The sequence below is a fragment of the Oreochromis niloticus genome, linkage group LG13 (genome assembly GCF_001858045.2).
Source record: "Oreochromis niloticus isolate F11D_XX linkage group LG13, O_niloticus_UMD_NMBU, whole genome shotgun sequence".
Taxonomy (NCBI): Eukaryota; Metazoa; Chordata; class Actinopteri; order Cichliformes; family Cichlidae; genus Oreochromis; species Oreochromis niloticus.
Genome location: NC_031978.2, coordinates 2,277,558 through 2,294,493, shown reverse-complemented (window position 1 = coordinate 2,294,493; position 16,936 = coordinate 2,277,558). Strand labels below are relative to the sequence as shown.

General features: G+C 47.7%; 2 protein-coding genes across 3 annotated transcripts; one reads left to right on the top strand and one right to left on the bottom strand.

Moving 5' to 3' along the window:
* Positions 1-1,279: 1,279 nt before the first annotated feature.
* On the top strand, positions 1,280-5,768 carry cst7 (cystatin f). Its single transcript, XM_005462223.4, has 4 exons — positions 1,280-1,522; positions 4,548-4,726; positions 4,852-4,971; positions 5,554-5,768. The coding sequence occupies exons 1-4, from the start codon at positions 1,477-1,479 to the stop codon at positions 5,635-5,637; spliced, it is 429 nt and encodes a 142-aa protein (XP_005462280.1). The 5' UTR covers positions 1,280-1,476; the 3' UTR covers positions 5,638-5,768.
* A 1,810-nt stretch (positions 5,769-7,578) lies between these two features.
* apmap (adipocyte plasma membrane associated protein) lies at positions 7,579-16,753 on the bottom strand. Of its 2 annotated transcripts, none has more exons than XM_005462221.4 (9): positions 16,007-16,753; positions 15,584-15,700; positions 15,184-15,299; positions 15,014-15,106; positions 14,055-14,174; positions 13,659-13,833; positions 13,374-13,508; positions 12,087-12,279; positions 7,579-10,726 (listed from the first exon to the last, which is right to left on the bottom strand). In XM_005462221.4, the coding sequence occupies exons 1-9, from the start codon at positions 16,096-16,098 to the stop codon at positions 10,517-10,519; spliced, it is 1,251 nt and encodes a 416-aa protein (XP_005462278.1). In that variant the 5' UTR covers positions 16,099-16,753; the 3' UTR covers positions 7,579-10,516. The 2 variants fall into 2 exon arrangements, with proteins under 2 accessions (XP_005462278.1, XP_003457534.1); XM_003457486.5 differs by having other exon boundaries at positions 10,517-10,726; positions 14,055-14,171; positions 16,007-16,750.
* Positions 16,754-16,936: the final 183 nt, after the last annotated feature.

The following is a 16,936-nucleotide window of genomic DNA, read 5'->3' as shown; positions in this document are numbered from 1 at the left end:
AGTCCAGCTTACCTTTCCAGGTTCCGTAGAGTACAGATTATAGACACAGCTTTTTCAGATTGGTGGACCTCTGCCTCTCCAAAATGCTCTTTTTATACCCAATCATGTGACTGACCTGCTGCCAAATAACCTCAGTGGTAGCAAAATCTTCCTCCACCTGTTTTGTTTTAGCACCACCTCCATTTCCACTCGTCTTTCCCAACTTTTTAAGACATGCCTCTGCCATCAAAGTCAAACTGAGGGCTCATTGTCTCCCACATTTATTATGAGTTAAATATGAGTTTATGATATGTGCAGATCATTGTATTCTGTTTAAATGTACACACCATCCCAGTGTTTTTAGGAGGTTGTACACGAGCAGCTTACGTAGCATGGCTGAACTGTTCAGATTCACTTTACTGTGTTTAAAGACACATATTCGTCCTCACACTTCATACTAAATGAACGTAAAACTAAACAAGACAGTGGAGACAAGAAATCGAAATAAAACAGGAAGTGAGAACCATGGGTAATTGAGGAAACAGATGAATGAACTTTAGGATAAGACAGCAGCCACAGAGGGAAGAAACCGTAAAATACAACCAGAGCTAAACACTCAAGGAAAGAACGATTAAAGAGCTCATTTGAACGAGCTGCAGGACGTCCCTGTAACATGCATGATCACATCTGCAACACATGCACAGATACAACAGACGACAGTCGGCCACAGAAACGTTCAGGAGAGCAGAGAGGAAGACTACAGGGTGGGCCAACAGGATGCAGAAGATGCAGCTGTGCACATGTACAGGTCATTTTAACCAGTCGCAGGCTCTCGTCTACAGCTTGGGAAAACGGTTCTGACCTCCTCCTCCTCCCGACACGGAAAGTTCTCCGAACCATTTATAGGCGTTCCTGCTTGTTGCTTCATGAGATCTCGTATTCTTTCTAGAATAAGCTTTGATATTGTTGTCTTATCCAGCTCTGTGAGGTTTCCTGAAGCTGAGGTTTTTCATTTTTACTCTAACTGGTCCCGCTGGTTTCAGCAGGCCCAGTTCTGGCTTTAGTGGAACGTCTTTAGGAGTCACTTCCTCTCCTGTGTTTCTGAGCTCGTCTTCAACACGTTCAGTCTTTGAGCCAAACTCACTGAAAACCAACAGGAAGTGCAGTCAAGCAGAGTCAGGAAGTCCTCATTAACCCTTCCTGTCCCCAGCCTGCGATAAACTTTCACACATGTGCAGACCTGCAAAAGTGTCGCAAGCCCACAACGAGCCTGTGGCTGCAGCTGCTTCACCCTCATCTAACAGGAAGGAGGAGAGGTGAGAGAGGAGGAGGTGGAGCCTGAGGTGACTGATTAGTATCAGCTGAGTCAGACCTGAGAGTGCAGCAGGAACCCTCGCTAATCTAAACAGGTACAGGAAGTGACGTCGGCGAGGTGGCGGACGGACCAGTCCTCTGTGGTCTGAGACTCGACACTTTGCAGGAAGCTCAGTGAGAAGGATGGAGGTGAAGACGCTGCTGCTCGTGTTTGTGCTCGCCGCTCTGGGTAAGACTGACTGAGTGTGTGTGTGTGTGTGTGTGTCTCAGCACAGTCAAAGGTTAAAGTTGAACTCAGGTCTGTGCAGGTCGGGGTCCTGCAGGAGCTCCACTTTCTTTAAAACAAAAACTAAGCAACTTATCCCAGACATGAACATGAGCTTCATGTGGTGGAAATGAAGCTGAAGATAACTGCTCTGCAGTCAGTTTTCTGGTTAATGGAAAAGGCCCAGATATTTTAGAAAGTTGATCAAATATTTACTTGTGTGCTGAGCGTCAGCTGAGCGTCGTCACCACGGCCTGCATTTATCATCCTGATCAGTGTTGGTTTACACATGTGGGATGGCTGCTGTGTTGTGAGCTTCTAATATTTTAAACAGTTTAAACTGAGCGAGGCCACGCTGTCATCACTGAAGTCCACCTTCGGCACATTTCGACTCGATGGTCACGATCCTGCCTGCATGTTCAGACGATGTTGAGGTCTGCTCATCTCAGACCTGCGGTGTGGTGACCTCTGCTGACCCGCTGAGGTCACCTTCTGCCAGACTGACATTTCTCCTGCAGCAACACTCACTTTGTCATGTCAGCGGATTTATGGGCAACCTTCAAACATTCATCTCACACTTTAAAAACAGAAATGCTGGACTTCTGGAAGTCTCTGGGCTCTCTGTGCAGTAAGTCTATGGATGTTTCTGTGTCCCATACACCGCACAGTTACTGGTTTCATTAATGACCCGTTAATCGCTGCAGAGGCTCAGTCACCATGACCTGTTTACAACTTCAGTCTTCACACCCAAACACCGGAAACCTCATCAGCAAGACTTAAACAAGTGAAAACACCCGAACAGAAAGAACCATCGCTGCATGACTAAACTAAAAACTGTGTCTCAGTTTATGAGTGATAAGGCTGCTCAGACTACACGTCCTGCTAAATTCTCTCGTTTAAACGAAGTCGGGTTGCTGTTTGCACTCAGATCGAGGCGGCTCCAGACATGATGAGTTTGAAGTAATGTGTATGTTCAGTCTGTCATGTTGAGGTTGATTTTCATCAATATTAGACTGGAGAGGCGGTGACACCACGAGTGCAGCGGGCTGATGGGAAGGAAACAAGATTTTCATGTGAATTTCAAGCTGCTGCTCAAGACAAATGTCATGTGTAATCATCATTTAAAGATCAGAAACAGGATTGTTTCATTAGAAAATTACTGTGATGGCTTAATCTGATGAACATATTTGATTTATAAGCATTTTAACTGTGATCAAAGCGTGTATTCACACATGTCAGACCTACAGGTACCTGAGACCTGTACACCATAAATAAACTAGAGGCACAGACAAATGAACACTATTAGTTTGGTCTTCAACAACTAGGTGTCAGAGCCTGTGCAATGCTTCAGCTCGTCATTCCAGCATGAACGACGTTTAGACATCTGAGCGTGTCAGAGATGCTGAGACCACGTCTGCCTTTATGTCAGCCATTTTTCAAAAGGCTCTAAAAACGTCAAACTACCTACAAATTTAAAGATCCCTACATGATTTGTGTTAATATTATTAACTCGGTGCGTGAAACTAGCTAAAACACAGCACAGTGTCTTTAAATGCAGTGAGGCAACAGGAAGTGCTTCTGTCACCACAGAAAAATGGTTCTTCCTCTCAGACCACGTACCCTGTCTGACTCACCATCCCCACAGCCAATCACCACAGAGCATCCCCCCGACTGATCCACTCTATCTCATCAGCCTGTTTCCTGTGGCTGTTTTGACAGTTTAACACCCGCCTAAAACTTCACTTCTCTGAAAACGTCTTAAGTTTATACCTAAACGTTCAGATTGAGTCTTCTGAGTTGTACAACATTAAAACATGAAGCGGAACTGATCACTGGTCTGTTTGAAAAACCTTTATGGAAACTCGGTACTAACTCATCCGTCCTCTTCTGCGTATTGCTATCAGGGCCGTGGGGGGGCTGCAGCCTATCCCAGCTACCACAGGGCAAGAGGCGGGGCACAGATCGCCCATCTGTCTCAGGGCTAATCAGAATCAGAATCAGAAGACTTTATTTATCCCCAAGGGGCAATTAACAAACAACCGAGCAGCATATGTTGAAGATAAGGACAATAATATGAATGTGAGCGTGAATGAATAATGGCATTGTAAAGCGCTTTGGGTGCCTTGAAAAGCGCTATATAAATCCAATCCATTATTAATAAGAACAGCCAATAAGAGTGAAATAATAAATACACAGAATATACAGTTTTAAAATTAAAGTGACTGAAGGTGAATAAATAACTGCAAGTGACTAAAAGTGAATGAAGTGTCAGTAGTGTAAGAAGAGTGTAGTTTATGTTTCTGGTGTGGGAAATGTTCTTATCGGCTGGAGTTAAAAAGCAGAGTGGCTTTGGGGACAAAGGTGGCTCTCCTCCTCTCAGTCCTGCAGGAAATGCAGCGGAGGCGTCGCCCAGCGGGGAGCCATTGAAATGCGGGGTAAAGAATGTGAGAGGGGTCATAGATGATTTTGGCTGCCTGTCTGAGGGCCTGAGGGCTGAAAACCTGTGCCAGAGTTCTGACAGGCAGGCCAATGATTTTAGAGCACACTGATACAGTGTGCTGCAGTCTGTTCCTGTCCTGAAGGCTGAGGGAGTGGAACCAGCAGGTGATGGAGAAGGTCATGATGCTTTCCAGGAAGGCAAAGTAAAGTCATCATGATGGGTGTGCTGACTCCAAAGGAGTTGAGTTTCCTAAGGAGGTACAGCCGTTGGTGGCACCTCCTGAGAATCTCCTCTGTCCTCTAACACGGACAGTTGGACACATTCACACCTCAGGGCAACAATATTAATTCAATTCTACTTTATTTGTACAGCACCGAACCACAGCAACAGCTCAAGGTGCTTTATATTGTTAAGACCCCAAAATAACATAGAGAACAATCGGACGCCCCCCTGTAAAGAATGACTTGGTGAAAGTGGAAAGGAAAAACACCCTTTTAACAGGAAGAAACTTCTGACACGTCTCTGATGGTAGGTGCTTTTCTCTTCCAGAGGTAACGTTGGCGTCTGGCCGCGATCATCGCCCCTCGATGCCTGGATCCCCACACAACATCAGCAAGAATGACCGTGGCCTCCAGCAGGTTGTCCTCAACGCCGCCTACTTCTTCAATAATGAATCAAATGACGCCTTCCTCTTCAAACCCGCCACCATCGACAGAGCACAGAAGCAGGTATGACAGGGTCAAAGTTCAACCACTGCATCTGCAGGAAATATGGCAGGCGTGGGTTCATGTTGGCGTAGGGGGCGGTTCCATGTGAGGCACTCACTAAGTGTGTGTGTGTGTGTGTGTTTCAGATTGTTAAAGGAGTTCGGTACATTGCAGATTTTCAGATTTCCAGAACGGTGTGTCATAAACGGGACAAGGACAACAACCTGTCCAGGTGTGACTTCCAGCCACCCGGTCCGCTCCACCAGGTGAGTCTGAGCCGCCAACTGTAGAGGAAAGACTTCCGCCATGTTGGAGTCAGGATTATGAAAGAGCCTGGTCGTCAGTCTGCATCCACAGACACTACCGGAGAGTTACCGTCACACATACCTGCACATAACAGCTGCCAGTCACAGAGGTCGCGACCCTAATAACGCAAACTTTAAGCCTTAAAACTGTTCAAGTAGGTGAGCTATAGAAGCTCCGCCCCCTATAAAGCTGCAGTGTTACATGGGCACTCTTACAAACAAGAATAGCATTTAAGTGTGAATAGATGACCGACAGTAGAGCCCTGTGGAACTCCACCACCTGTAAGGAAACGCTGGGGGGAGTCTATGGGGACTGACTCCCTGCTGCCTCTGCTGGACGTCAGAGGAACTGCAGCTTTGATGATCCTGGAGGTTAAAGCTCAGTCTGAAATGAACTACAGTATAAATTTAACTGAAAATTTTAATGTTTTTTTTCTTTCTTAACTTGGACTCCATCCAAACTCTGAGAAACAGGATGTGTCATCGGTTATCGGTCTAACCCTAACCCTGTGAAAACCCTGAGACGCTTCTTCTGTTTTTCAGGTGTTTCAGTGTCACATAGATGTTTGGATGATTCCTTGGGAAAAACCACAGAAGAAGAATTTCAACTTACTTTGCAAACAGTGAATGCAGCAGCTGACTCCTCCCCCTCCTGCTGCTGTCGCCCGTCTTCATCCACTAAATAGAAACTGTCAATCGTCCACGTTCAGCTCTGTTCTCTGAATATTTCAGTATTAAAGATGAAACTCTGAACTCTGCATGTGTGAACGTCTTTATTTCAGTGATAAATCGACCTATTGACCAGTCTCTGAGTTTTGAGGTTTCAGTCGAGCACGGTGACACATCTGTCAGAGCTGAGCGACACTCGTGGATTCATCAGGACTTTAAATCCTGCTGTGGCTGATGGAGGACGAGGCAGACGAGGCCCCCTGCTGGTCAGAGTGTGAACGCCTCTGGTTGCTCCATTAAAACAGTTTCTGTCATGAATCCATGCAGAGATGAGTGTGTGGCTCGTCTTTCATTTAAAAGTGCTCTTTGTTGCCGGAGCTTTGGGGTGTCTGTGGCTCAGGAGGACCAGCTGAAGCTTGTAACTGGAAGTCTGGCTGTTCCAGGCTGCAAGTCCAACACCAGGACAAGATTCAAATGTGTGAATGAAGAACAACATGCTGTGGATCAATGAGCAGGCAGTATTAACCCTTTAAACCCTAACCGGTCACCGGCGATGGGTTAGGGTTTAAAGCTGGGGTGGGCAACTCCAGGCCTCGAGGGCCGGTGTCCTGCAGGTTTTAGATATCACCCTGGGTCAGTTGCCCATCCCTGCTTTAAAGGGTAAATCACTCTGAGTACTCGGGCAGAGTAGACCAGCATGATGTAGGAACCAAACGCTTGGCGTCACACTGCAGACACAACCAACCAAAGGACATATCAGTGGTCATGACAATTTGCATATTAATGATCATAAGCTGACTTCCCAGCCTGTTGTTAGTAAGTGGGCTGGTTTCAGTCACTGTGCAGATCTGCTGTTTATAAGGTTGGAGACCTGCAGTCAGCTGAGACTGAAGACGTCACCCAATGATGATGAAAAACGTCCGGATGGACAGAATTGTTTTTTTTAGGATGAATTGATCATGTTTGACAAAGAAAGCAGACGATGCTTCACGTGTTCTAGGAGCACGCCGTCTCACAGCAGGGTTAACCCATCAGCAGGTTATGTTGTGTTATATATTACATGTGCATGCTGTGTGGGAGGTCTGTGAGGTTCTGTCTCCTTAAACTGACAAAAAGCCTAAAAACCAAGAAGCTGTGATTCTTACAGGTGTGCCGTGTATCAGGCAGGTGTGCTCGAGACGTCACTGGATGCATAAAATAAGGACTCTGGAGTTCTGCGGTGGGAGAACTGTTACTTCTTCTTTGGCCCACGTTTTTGGTTCTGCACCTGTCGAGGAGCATGAGGAAGATGTGCATGGACTCTTTTAGTTCTCTGTGACAGACAGAATACCGTACAACAATAGAGTATTTGACCTCTGACCTCACAGCTGCCTCTCTGTCACGCTGACCTGCTGTATGTGTAAAGACTGTCAGGAGAAAGGCGGAGCTGCAGAGTCGGTGACAAACTGTAGTGTAATATTTTATAAACTCAAGTTACTCACCTGTAATCTACATAATCTCTGTGTAATCAGAGTAAACCTAAATGATGGATGACATCGCGTCCATCCTCGCCCCCCTTTAGTCTCAGTTTCTGAGCTTGTGTTTCTATAAGCTGCACCGTCACTGGGTATTCCTTTTCTTCACGATGATGTCATTAAACCATCACCACCAGGTGGCAGCATCACACCAGCACAGAACCTGACAGGAACTTAAACTCAGCTGGTGCTTCAGGCAGTTTGTTCACGTCCTGCGAGCTCGTTTCAGTCTGAACATCCTCTCAGCCCATTTCATCTGTTATCAACACAAAACAAAACACCCTCCACTTTAAAGGCTTCAGTCTGTCTGTGGGAGTCTGCCTCTGTCTGGATTACATCACTCATGGGGACTCAGTTTGATCTGTGAGGAAGACGAAGGCTGCGATAACAGTTCAGCTTTTATTGAAAGGCTGCAGGACAAAGTAAAAAGACGCAGTGCGACTGAAATACAGAGCTCATCACAGAGAGAAACATTTGGCACAAAAACAAGAAAATCAACAGAAGCACTGATCAATCATCACTGTTCAGGCAAAAAACGGAAACGCCACCAAACTGGATGAATTCAGAAGATCAGTGTGAAGTTCTCAGGCTGTGAGCAAACCTGTGGCTCTGATGTCACACTGATGAGCCCGGTGCGTTTCAGCCTCGGGCTCCTTCACTGTCTCCAGTCGCAGGTTTTGTTTGTTCAGCTCGTGCGTCGTGCTCTGACCTGCACGAAAGACGCTTCACACGTAATGTTTGACCTAACGCTCACAGCTTTGGTCTCCTGAGGTCAAAGGTCAAACAGGAAGTCAACAGCCAGTTTGGATCATTCGTCACATTTATAAAAAAAATGATTCAGTTAAACAAACATCCTCCAGTGTTTCCCTCACTTTTTACACATTTTCCAGTTTTGAAGATTAACGGAACAAATACTGAACAGTTTCAACCCAAAGATTATTATAAAACCTGCTAATGCTAAGCAGCTCATCCAGTGCATGTGAAGCATTATCCATACTAAGCCACTAAACTGCCTGAAATATAATAAAACTAAAAAAAGCACTCGTCAGTCTTCAGTGGATGATTGAAATGTCTTTACAGGGACCCGTTCTGCTCGTTTCCAGCTACTTACTTCTAATATATGAGAGCAGCTTTGCATAACTCCCAGTTCAGAATAATCCTGTGTCTGTGCTTGGCTCGTCCTCTGTCTGAAACAAGCTGCTTCAGCTCCCGTCTCTTTAAGCCCCTCCTCCCTCGAAGCCCACTGTCCTCTGACTGGCCAGCTTCCAGAGGCTTGCTGAGGGGCAGCATGGAGCTGTTGAGCTGTACTGACTGCAGCGGCTCTGGCAGACGGAGGAAATCTGTGATGTAACGACGTCAGCGCATCAACAAAACAGGAAACAAACAGAAACTTAAAGTCGCTGATGTTTACGCGGCGCTACAAAACCAAACCTGCTCGTCTACATGAGCAGAATAAGACGTATTCGTAGGGTTAGACGAGTTTGTAATGTTATATATATTCATACAAAGGACAGGAGGAGGACATGAGGAGGAGGACATGAGGAGGAGGACAGCTCCTCTTAACAGCTCAGATGACACAAAGAACGCGAGTCCACGCTTCGCGACGTGCAACAGACATCAATGTGAGGGAGGTGATCAGCGAGGACATCAAGCTGCTTCCACAACTGAAGCAATTTGCTCGCCACGCTTCGTGACAGCTGATTGCAACCAGTTCTGGTTGCCCAGGTAACTCTACAAACAGGCCATACCCTTGTTCATCAGTGGTATCCTGCGCTCTCATTAGACAACATTTCAGTCGTCTGCCTGCAAGTTGACAAAAGAAAGGCTTGCAGTCGCCATGTGGCTTCCAGTGTGGACATAGCTTCTGTGCCACAGGTGGGCTGCTGGGCGAGTGGCAGCAGGAGGTCACCGACAGTCACCGGCGTGAAATTGGGACTCAAAGAGGAAGCTGCTCAAAACGTCTTTGTGATCGCTTCGGTTGCTAACAGAGGAGTCCTCTGCAGACACGTTCAAACATGTTGCTAAGTAACGGTGCAACTGTGACGCACCGTGGAAATGAAGCTGTTTGCCTTCAAAGTAAAAGGTGCAGCTTTTGTTAGTTTCTGTGGATAGAGACAGCTTTTATTTTGAAGAGGAGCCATGTCTGTTTCCAGTTTGTGCTGCGCTTTTTAATTTCATTAGTGCTCGCTGGTTAGCTAGCTAACATCTGCAGCCAAGTCAGCATCTTCCACTACGGGACTACGGGAAACTGCAGCGACCAAAGCGACCAACTCCACACTTGTGACTACCAGCAACCTGCTGGGAAAACACATTTTTCCTTAGCGACCAGCAGTTGCCAGGTAATCCCTGATATTAGTATTATCACGAAAGATCTCCCCTATCAATCAATCAATTGCTAAAGCAACGCCTGAATCCTCCCAAAGCACTCAAGCTAACCCATTCAGATGCTAGCCCATCAAACTGCTATCGTATAAATATTTCAGTGCTGTCGGCCAATCAAATAACATTACAAAGAAATCCTTACAAAGAAATAAACAGTCTGTAATGTGACATCAATCACTGTGGCCTGAAGTACGTAAACACAGTCACAGGTAGGGAGCTTAGCTCAGTCACACCTGTGTTAGCCTCTCTTGTGACTGGTTGGTTATCACTAAAGACACGCCCACAAACACTTCCCAACGTGTGTCCAATTTAAAAAAAAATTTTTTTTAAAAATGCAAGTGCAAAAGTGCAGACGCTAGCCAATCAAAACACATTAAATCGTCCCGAGAGGGCGAAGCAGTTACTCAAGCAGCCTGTAATCTGGCATCAGTGTTAGCAGGAAGTTTATCATCACGGTGAGTAACCGCTCTTCTTCTGTGTAAACAAAGTTAGTCAGAGGCAGCTAGCTTAGCTCAGGCTAAGTGCTAACTAGCAGGTGAACGCTGTAGTCGCAGTGGTTTTCAGTGAAGAAATGTCAAAAGCAGAAACACAAAAACCCAAACCTCGTTTCTCTGGAGATTTTGGTTGTGAATAAAATGTCTAAACACAGCGGTCAAACAAAATACTGTCAAAAAGTGAAGAAATGATCAAAAACGGTGATAAATCTAAAGCTGCATGAATCTTAAAAGGAAAAATCAACAGAGATTAGCCAAAAATGGTAATGCTGCCCAATTCCTGGGACAGCCTGTAGGTGGCGCTGGGTGAAGTCATCATCATATCCTCGGGAGATTTCCAAGGCTGGAACTTTAATTTGTGGAACGAGTCGACAGAGGCGGGTTAACACCGTGTTAACATTTCAAAGTCACAAAAATGTCCATCTGCTTGTCATCTTTTTAAATCTTCTACACCTTGCTGAGGTCGAGTTTGGCAATGTACGGCGAGCGGAAGGAGCCCAGGTACAGACTCCCATCATGCTCGTGGACCTCGCTGATGTAGGCCGCAACCAGGCCGTTGGGGTCGTGGAAGCTCCGCGTGCACACGCCGCCGTCGTGGAGCTCTGCGACCAAACTGTACCGAGGAACGAACTTCATCAGGATATCCTGACTGAAGAGCTGCAGGAGGGTGGAGGAAAGGTGAGAGAGAAGGAGACAGACAGCAAGGAGTTAAAGGGAAATCAGGCATGCTCTGTGGCGGTGCTGAACCCGGCGCGACCGCCACTCATTTTTTCCAGTGTCTGATGCAACAGGCGGTTTTGGAGCGCTCGCTCCAGGTTAAAGTCTGCAGACGGAGCAGCCAATCAGATTACAAAACTCTGGATTATGACTCATTCATGTTCCTGGACACCAGGACGAAGAAGAGGCGCTCTGAAACGCGTCATCATTCCAGAGTTCACTTTGATAAACCGCTCGATCGGATCCGTAGCTAAGAGCTACCCTGACCTGACCCCTGACCTTCACGGCCGCGTCAGTCTGCCTTCGGCCTCCCCCCTTTACACCCTGATCTGTGACACACACACACCAGAACTGTGTGTGTGTGTGTGTGTGTGTGTGTGTGTAGCTCAGGTCCTGTGGCACTGTGTGAGTACGTGTTTCATCCGTCTGCTCTGGCTCACGTCCGTGTTTGTGAAATTAAGCTAAAGTGCACCTTCGGGGGTGGGTGGAGCTGCCGTTTACCCCACAAACCAGTGAGAGTCGTACACGTGACGGAGTTTTAACTTTAGTAACGTTGTTAGTAATGATCAATAAATCGGTCGGGGGGTCAAGCCCAGCCGACTCGTGTCGCTCACTCGTGCGTGTGCCGAGGATAATTAAACCAAAGGTCAAAGGTCGAACACTCTGAATGAAGTTTCCTCCTAGTTTTGACTAAACATCAGAAGATGATAGCAGACCACCGGTGACGGCCGCTCCACGCGGTTTACAAAGTGTCTCATTAGCTGTAGCGTGTCCCGGGGGCGGGAATCAGAGGCTGTTTCTGATTGGATCACTTCCAAACTCGTCCCACTTTTCTACACAGCCGAATCATTTCTGATTGGCTCTCGTCTCTGCAGATATTTTCATCTCTCTTTTATTCGTTAATGAAAGAGGCGATAAACTTCATCTTCAGTTTTGTTCTCGTGCGCCATTTTTAATATATTGTCTGTTATCATCAGATAAAAACTGATGGTCAGCGACATTAACACTGGCGTGAAGACACACATGCTACACGCGTGCCTACGTCAGGTGACATCACAGAAATGACCCTCCCCCACTCAGGCGCCAACAGATGTAAGCCGTGCTCCTGCACAAACTCCTGCACAAGCATCTTTGCTCTGACGTTAACAGTATCCGCTCTAGCATCCACATCGTATCAGAGCCCATCACCTCCCCGCCAGCACGTGACCACCATCACCTTCCCGCCATCACCGTCAGATTCATTGATTTCAGACATTTTAATCAGGTCTAATTTTAAATGTGTATAAAAGTCTGTTTTTACCTTGAATATGAACTTTTTGATCCAGGGTCTCTGGGACAGGAAATCCAGCATTGAGAAGCCGGGGTTCGGTCTCACCGCCGACATGGCCACCCAGTAACCTCCGGTGGAGCTCGGGCGGATGTTGTCAGGGAAACCCGGCAAGTTGTCCATGAACGTGTCCATCCCGCCTTTATTCAGCCCGGCCACGTGGACCCTGGTGCAGAAGAGCGTCACGTGACAGACAAACGTAGAAACTGCATCACATGACACCGATCAGCCGTCTGTGACAGCGAGGTTACGCTGAGCAGCCTCTGGGGGGCCAAAACCAAAACGCTCACATCACAGGGAACCTCACCCAGCAGCGGGGGATGTCACAGCAGCTATATCCATTTTTTATTAAATGTTTACAAATATTTTATTTATTTCAAAACAAAGTGGCTTAAAAAAACATTTTTCTAAACAGAACATTTATGTTTTTAGTCTCTTTTAGAAACAATGAATATGATTAAACCTTAAAATCCTGGGTTAGCACACCTGCAGAGGTCAGACTGACAGCTGCAACAGAAACGCTCACCAACACAAAATATAGAAACATTTACGTCATCGTGACCTGTACTTACTACATGTCCCCTGCTGTCATGTGACCTGAGTGTAATGGAAGTGCACGTTTCTGATTGGCTGTAACTCTTTAAACAGACGTGACCACAGACCTGTTTACTGTTCACACGCCGCTCAGGCCGGAGCCTAACAGGAAGGAAGCAAATCACCTGGCAAGTCGACCACGACACACACACACACACACACTCACGTCTCTCTGTGTTTGTCAGGACCAGTGTGTCGCTGACGTAACGTATTATGTAACCATGCCTGATTTCTGCAAGCATGTGTGAACCCTCACTAACGGTCCTAACAGTGCAGACGCGTCCCCATAAAACAGACGTCCTCACTACAGCGGTCTCTAACATGTAAACCCCACAAACACAGAAAGACGTGACTCCCTCTCTAACTCACACACTTGATGTAGGTTTAAAAAAAAAAAAAAAAAAAAAAGGCTGGACGTTCTCAGAGAGCCTGTTTCCACGGCAACCGAGATCCAGCATCAGCACCATCATGCAGACGGTTGTTTAACATCCATCGTACATGAGTGGCTCACACAGGAAGTTAAAGAGCACAGATAGCAGCCTGGTTTGATTTGCTCGTGATTTTACGTTAAATATTTTTAACTCTAAGGTTTTTAGTTTGTGCTGGACGTTCTGAAGCCCTCAGCCTCAGATGGTCCCGCAGGCACAGGTGAGTCGGGTGGGTTACCTGCGGATCCGGGCCATGGTGGTCTCCGCCACCAGCACCGACTCCTCGTCCGGCAGCAGTTGGATGCCATTTGGGAATCGCAGGTCCTCCATCACCACCGTCAGCTCCTTGGTCTCTGTGTTGTACTCGAGGACGCTGAGGATGAAACGGCTCACGTTAGAGAACCGCTGCCAGGCTTTTAATGTGACATGTCACAAACAGGAAGTGGTATGGATGATTAATAAACGCCATTCTAATAAAACGTTTGACTGTCAGTGCTCTCAGACGCTGGTTGGACGCAGGTACCGGCCGTCGGGCGTGGCCTCCATGATGAGGTGCATGTAGTCTCTGCGCTGCCACCTGCTGCTGGAGTCGGTAAAGTACACCTTCTTTCCATCCTGCGTCACCGCCACGTCGTTAATAAATGACAGCTTCCTCCCTGCGACGATCTGGCCGCCGTTCACTAACCTGGTCGCCTCACCTGCAAAGAAAAACACACAGTCCGCTCCACCTGATCATGTGACTCAGCACGAACACAGTCCAGCTGTTAGCTTTGATCCAGATGTGCCACGGTAAAACCCAGAATTAGACTTTCGGGTGCCAGAACCTTTCAGTCACATGACACCTCTACGAAACTCACCTGAGCCCAGCAGGCAGGAAGCGTGGGAACAGGAAGTGGGATCAGGCTGCACCATCACTTACCTGTGGTGGGGTTGACCTCGAACAGACCCAGGTAGGCGTCGGCTACAAATAGCGTCCCGTTGGGTCCGACTCTGATCCCCAGCGGCCTCCCGCAGGTGGGCTCGTCCTCTCTGGAGCCTGCTGGACATCGACCAATCAGAAAGGGTGCCAGGTGTGCTTGGACACAGACGTGTGAGGAACATTTAAAAGAAATCTTTTTAGGTTGTTCGATTCTTTTATTTTGGCACAAACAGGCTCCAAACGTCAACGAGCACAAAACTCAGAGCTTCTGCTTCCTGCTGGAGGAAGCGCCACAGCAAGCTCACGTTACCTTCGCAGACCTGAACTTCCTGTTCGGGTTCTTCCCGACACACCTGGCTGAAAGTTTAGGCTTAAACCAGAGACTTCAGTTTAATAAGCTGGTTTAAGTTGGAGTCAGCAGACTGCGTGCTGTTACCTGCGTCTCAGGTGTGCTGTGACGCTGTCCAGGTCTGAGCGTGTCGCCGGGTTCATCCGAGGTCTCTCACGTGTTTGTGTTGAAAGCAGCAGATCAGGGCTGAAGGTCAAACTTCAAACCGTCAGTTCTTTATTGGGAAACTCCAAAATGAAGCAAGCGTGTGGCTGCGGGCAGGCTGACAGTAACGCCTTGCTCAACAACAGGCTGACGGTTTGATCCCGTCACTCTCGCTCACTGTCAGCGTGTGACAGAGCTCAGGCTGTCTCACCTGCAGCTCCGTCACATGATGTAAAGTTTAAAGCTCTGAGCAGAGGGAGGCGGGTACACCCGGACACAGGTGAGCGCCGCGTCGCACCTGGACACCAGCCAATCATTTAGGTTTTGTCTAGCTGGCTAACACATGAAACCCGGACATGCTGAAGTGTTTCTAACCTGAAGTCCAGGTCACGCCCACAAACTTTGACAGCGCACAGGAAGAGGAGGCGGCACGTGAAGACAGGAAGCACACACGAGCACGACTCACCGCATGGCAGCTTCCCGAATCTCGTCACTGTGTGGATCCTCCGACCGACCAGCTTCACGATTTTCCCGTCAGCTGTTCCCGAGAACAGAACATCTGCAGACACAGAGGGACAAACATCTGTCAGCTCTCGGCGCTCCTCGTCCCGGTCGCTGCGGACATCTGACACCGACCTCCGATGTTGGCGATGGACTCGGGGCCGACGAGCTGGTCCTCAAACAGTCTCTGAGCTTCTCTGAGCTTCAGGTTGGGCTCCCAGCAGCCCTTCATCATCGGCGGCTCCTTCAGCCTGCAGCACCACGACCGACCAGCGGGGGCAGCAGCAAAAACTCGTTAACTTTTATTTCAAAAAGGATTTAACATGAATATTGTGACTTTCTCTGAGCAGACAGAGTTTCAGATTACAGAGTTACTCTGTGTTTTTATTCATCTAGTTATTCCAGGATTGAAATATTGGGATCTTTCACACGTTTTTATGGATTTTATTTTGAAAACATCTAAAGTAATTTCTGAATGCGCTGATGTTTGTAGCCAAACTGATTATTCATTAAGCGGCTGACGTGTGTCACTCACGTGAAGACTTCGGGCTTGATGGGAGACTCGAGGATGAGGATGATGACCAGGAGAGGAAGAAGCAAGAGGACGCCCAGAGAAAGCAGCGTGACCCGGAAGATCTTCCCGCTGTAGGTGCTGAGAGCAGAAACAGAGACGTGACTCCTCTGTTTCTCAGGGATCCACCCCGGAGCCTGACCCACCTGACCCCCACAATCAACCGTGTTTCCCACACTAGCTTCATTAATGCAGGCCGACGTCCTCGTAAACACACCTGCACGATCACATTTACAGGTGAGCATCACGAGATAACGAGGCGAGCCTTGAAAGAGTCAACGTGTGTGAGTGAGAAGACCCCGAACACGAAGGCTAATAGAAACACGCAGCGTGTCCCCGTGGGCTGTTCAACACCGCCTCGATGAGAACAAACCCCGCGGCTCTTACCTGGACCCTTTGTGCCGCTGCTCCGGCAGCTCGTCGGTGATCACCTGCGGGCGGTGCAGCCGCCGGAAGCGCAGTCCCGCCGACTCGTTCATGTTGCGCTCGGCTCGGTTGCAAAGCTCGCGGTCACCGTGTGCAGGTTTGGTGCTTGTTGGAGCGAGTGAAGCAGCTCTGGGAGCGAGCAGCAGATACTTCTTCTTCTTCTAAATGTTGTTGGCCGTTAGCAAACAACAAAACGGCGCATTACCGCCACCAACCGGTCTGGACCGGAACGACCTCTAAAAACACCCTCAGTCCTCCCAAACATTTTACCCTCTTTTACAAACTGGAACAAGGCCCGCTAACCTTGACTTCTCGAGTCCTTTGGCAGTAAATCCGTAAGATCCAGATTCATCTTCATGTCACTGAGGTTCTGGGTCAGTGGGTCAGTGGGCTTCTCTCCACCTGATACTTCTGTGTAACATGATCCATGGTTTCCTCTGCTCCACAGTACTCACATTTCCCTGTATTATGTTTCCCTACCATCAACAGTGTAGTGTTCAAACCAGTATGTCCACATCTTATTCTTGATATAACCACCTCCTCTCTCCTACTCCTTCCTGTGCTCCTCCTCTCCATCTTTCCTTCATTTCTTGCCTTGCGACTCTCTTTATCTCTGCCTGACAGAAGCTAACAGCCGGGTCACTAACCCGTGGTTTGTGGCTTCCTTCGCAGCTCTATCTGCCATTTCATTGGCTCTGACTCCACATACAAACACACCTGTAAGTCTGTAATCTACGGTGGCCCTGAGAGGCCAAACGGACTGCAACTTCAGAAAACACCTGCAAAAAGAAAAATGCTGCACTGCAACTTCAAGAAAAACGCTGCACTGCAACTTCAGAAAACACCTGCAAAAAGAAAAACGCTGCAAAAGAAAAACGCTGCAAAAAAAAA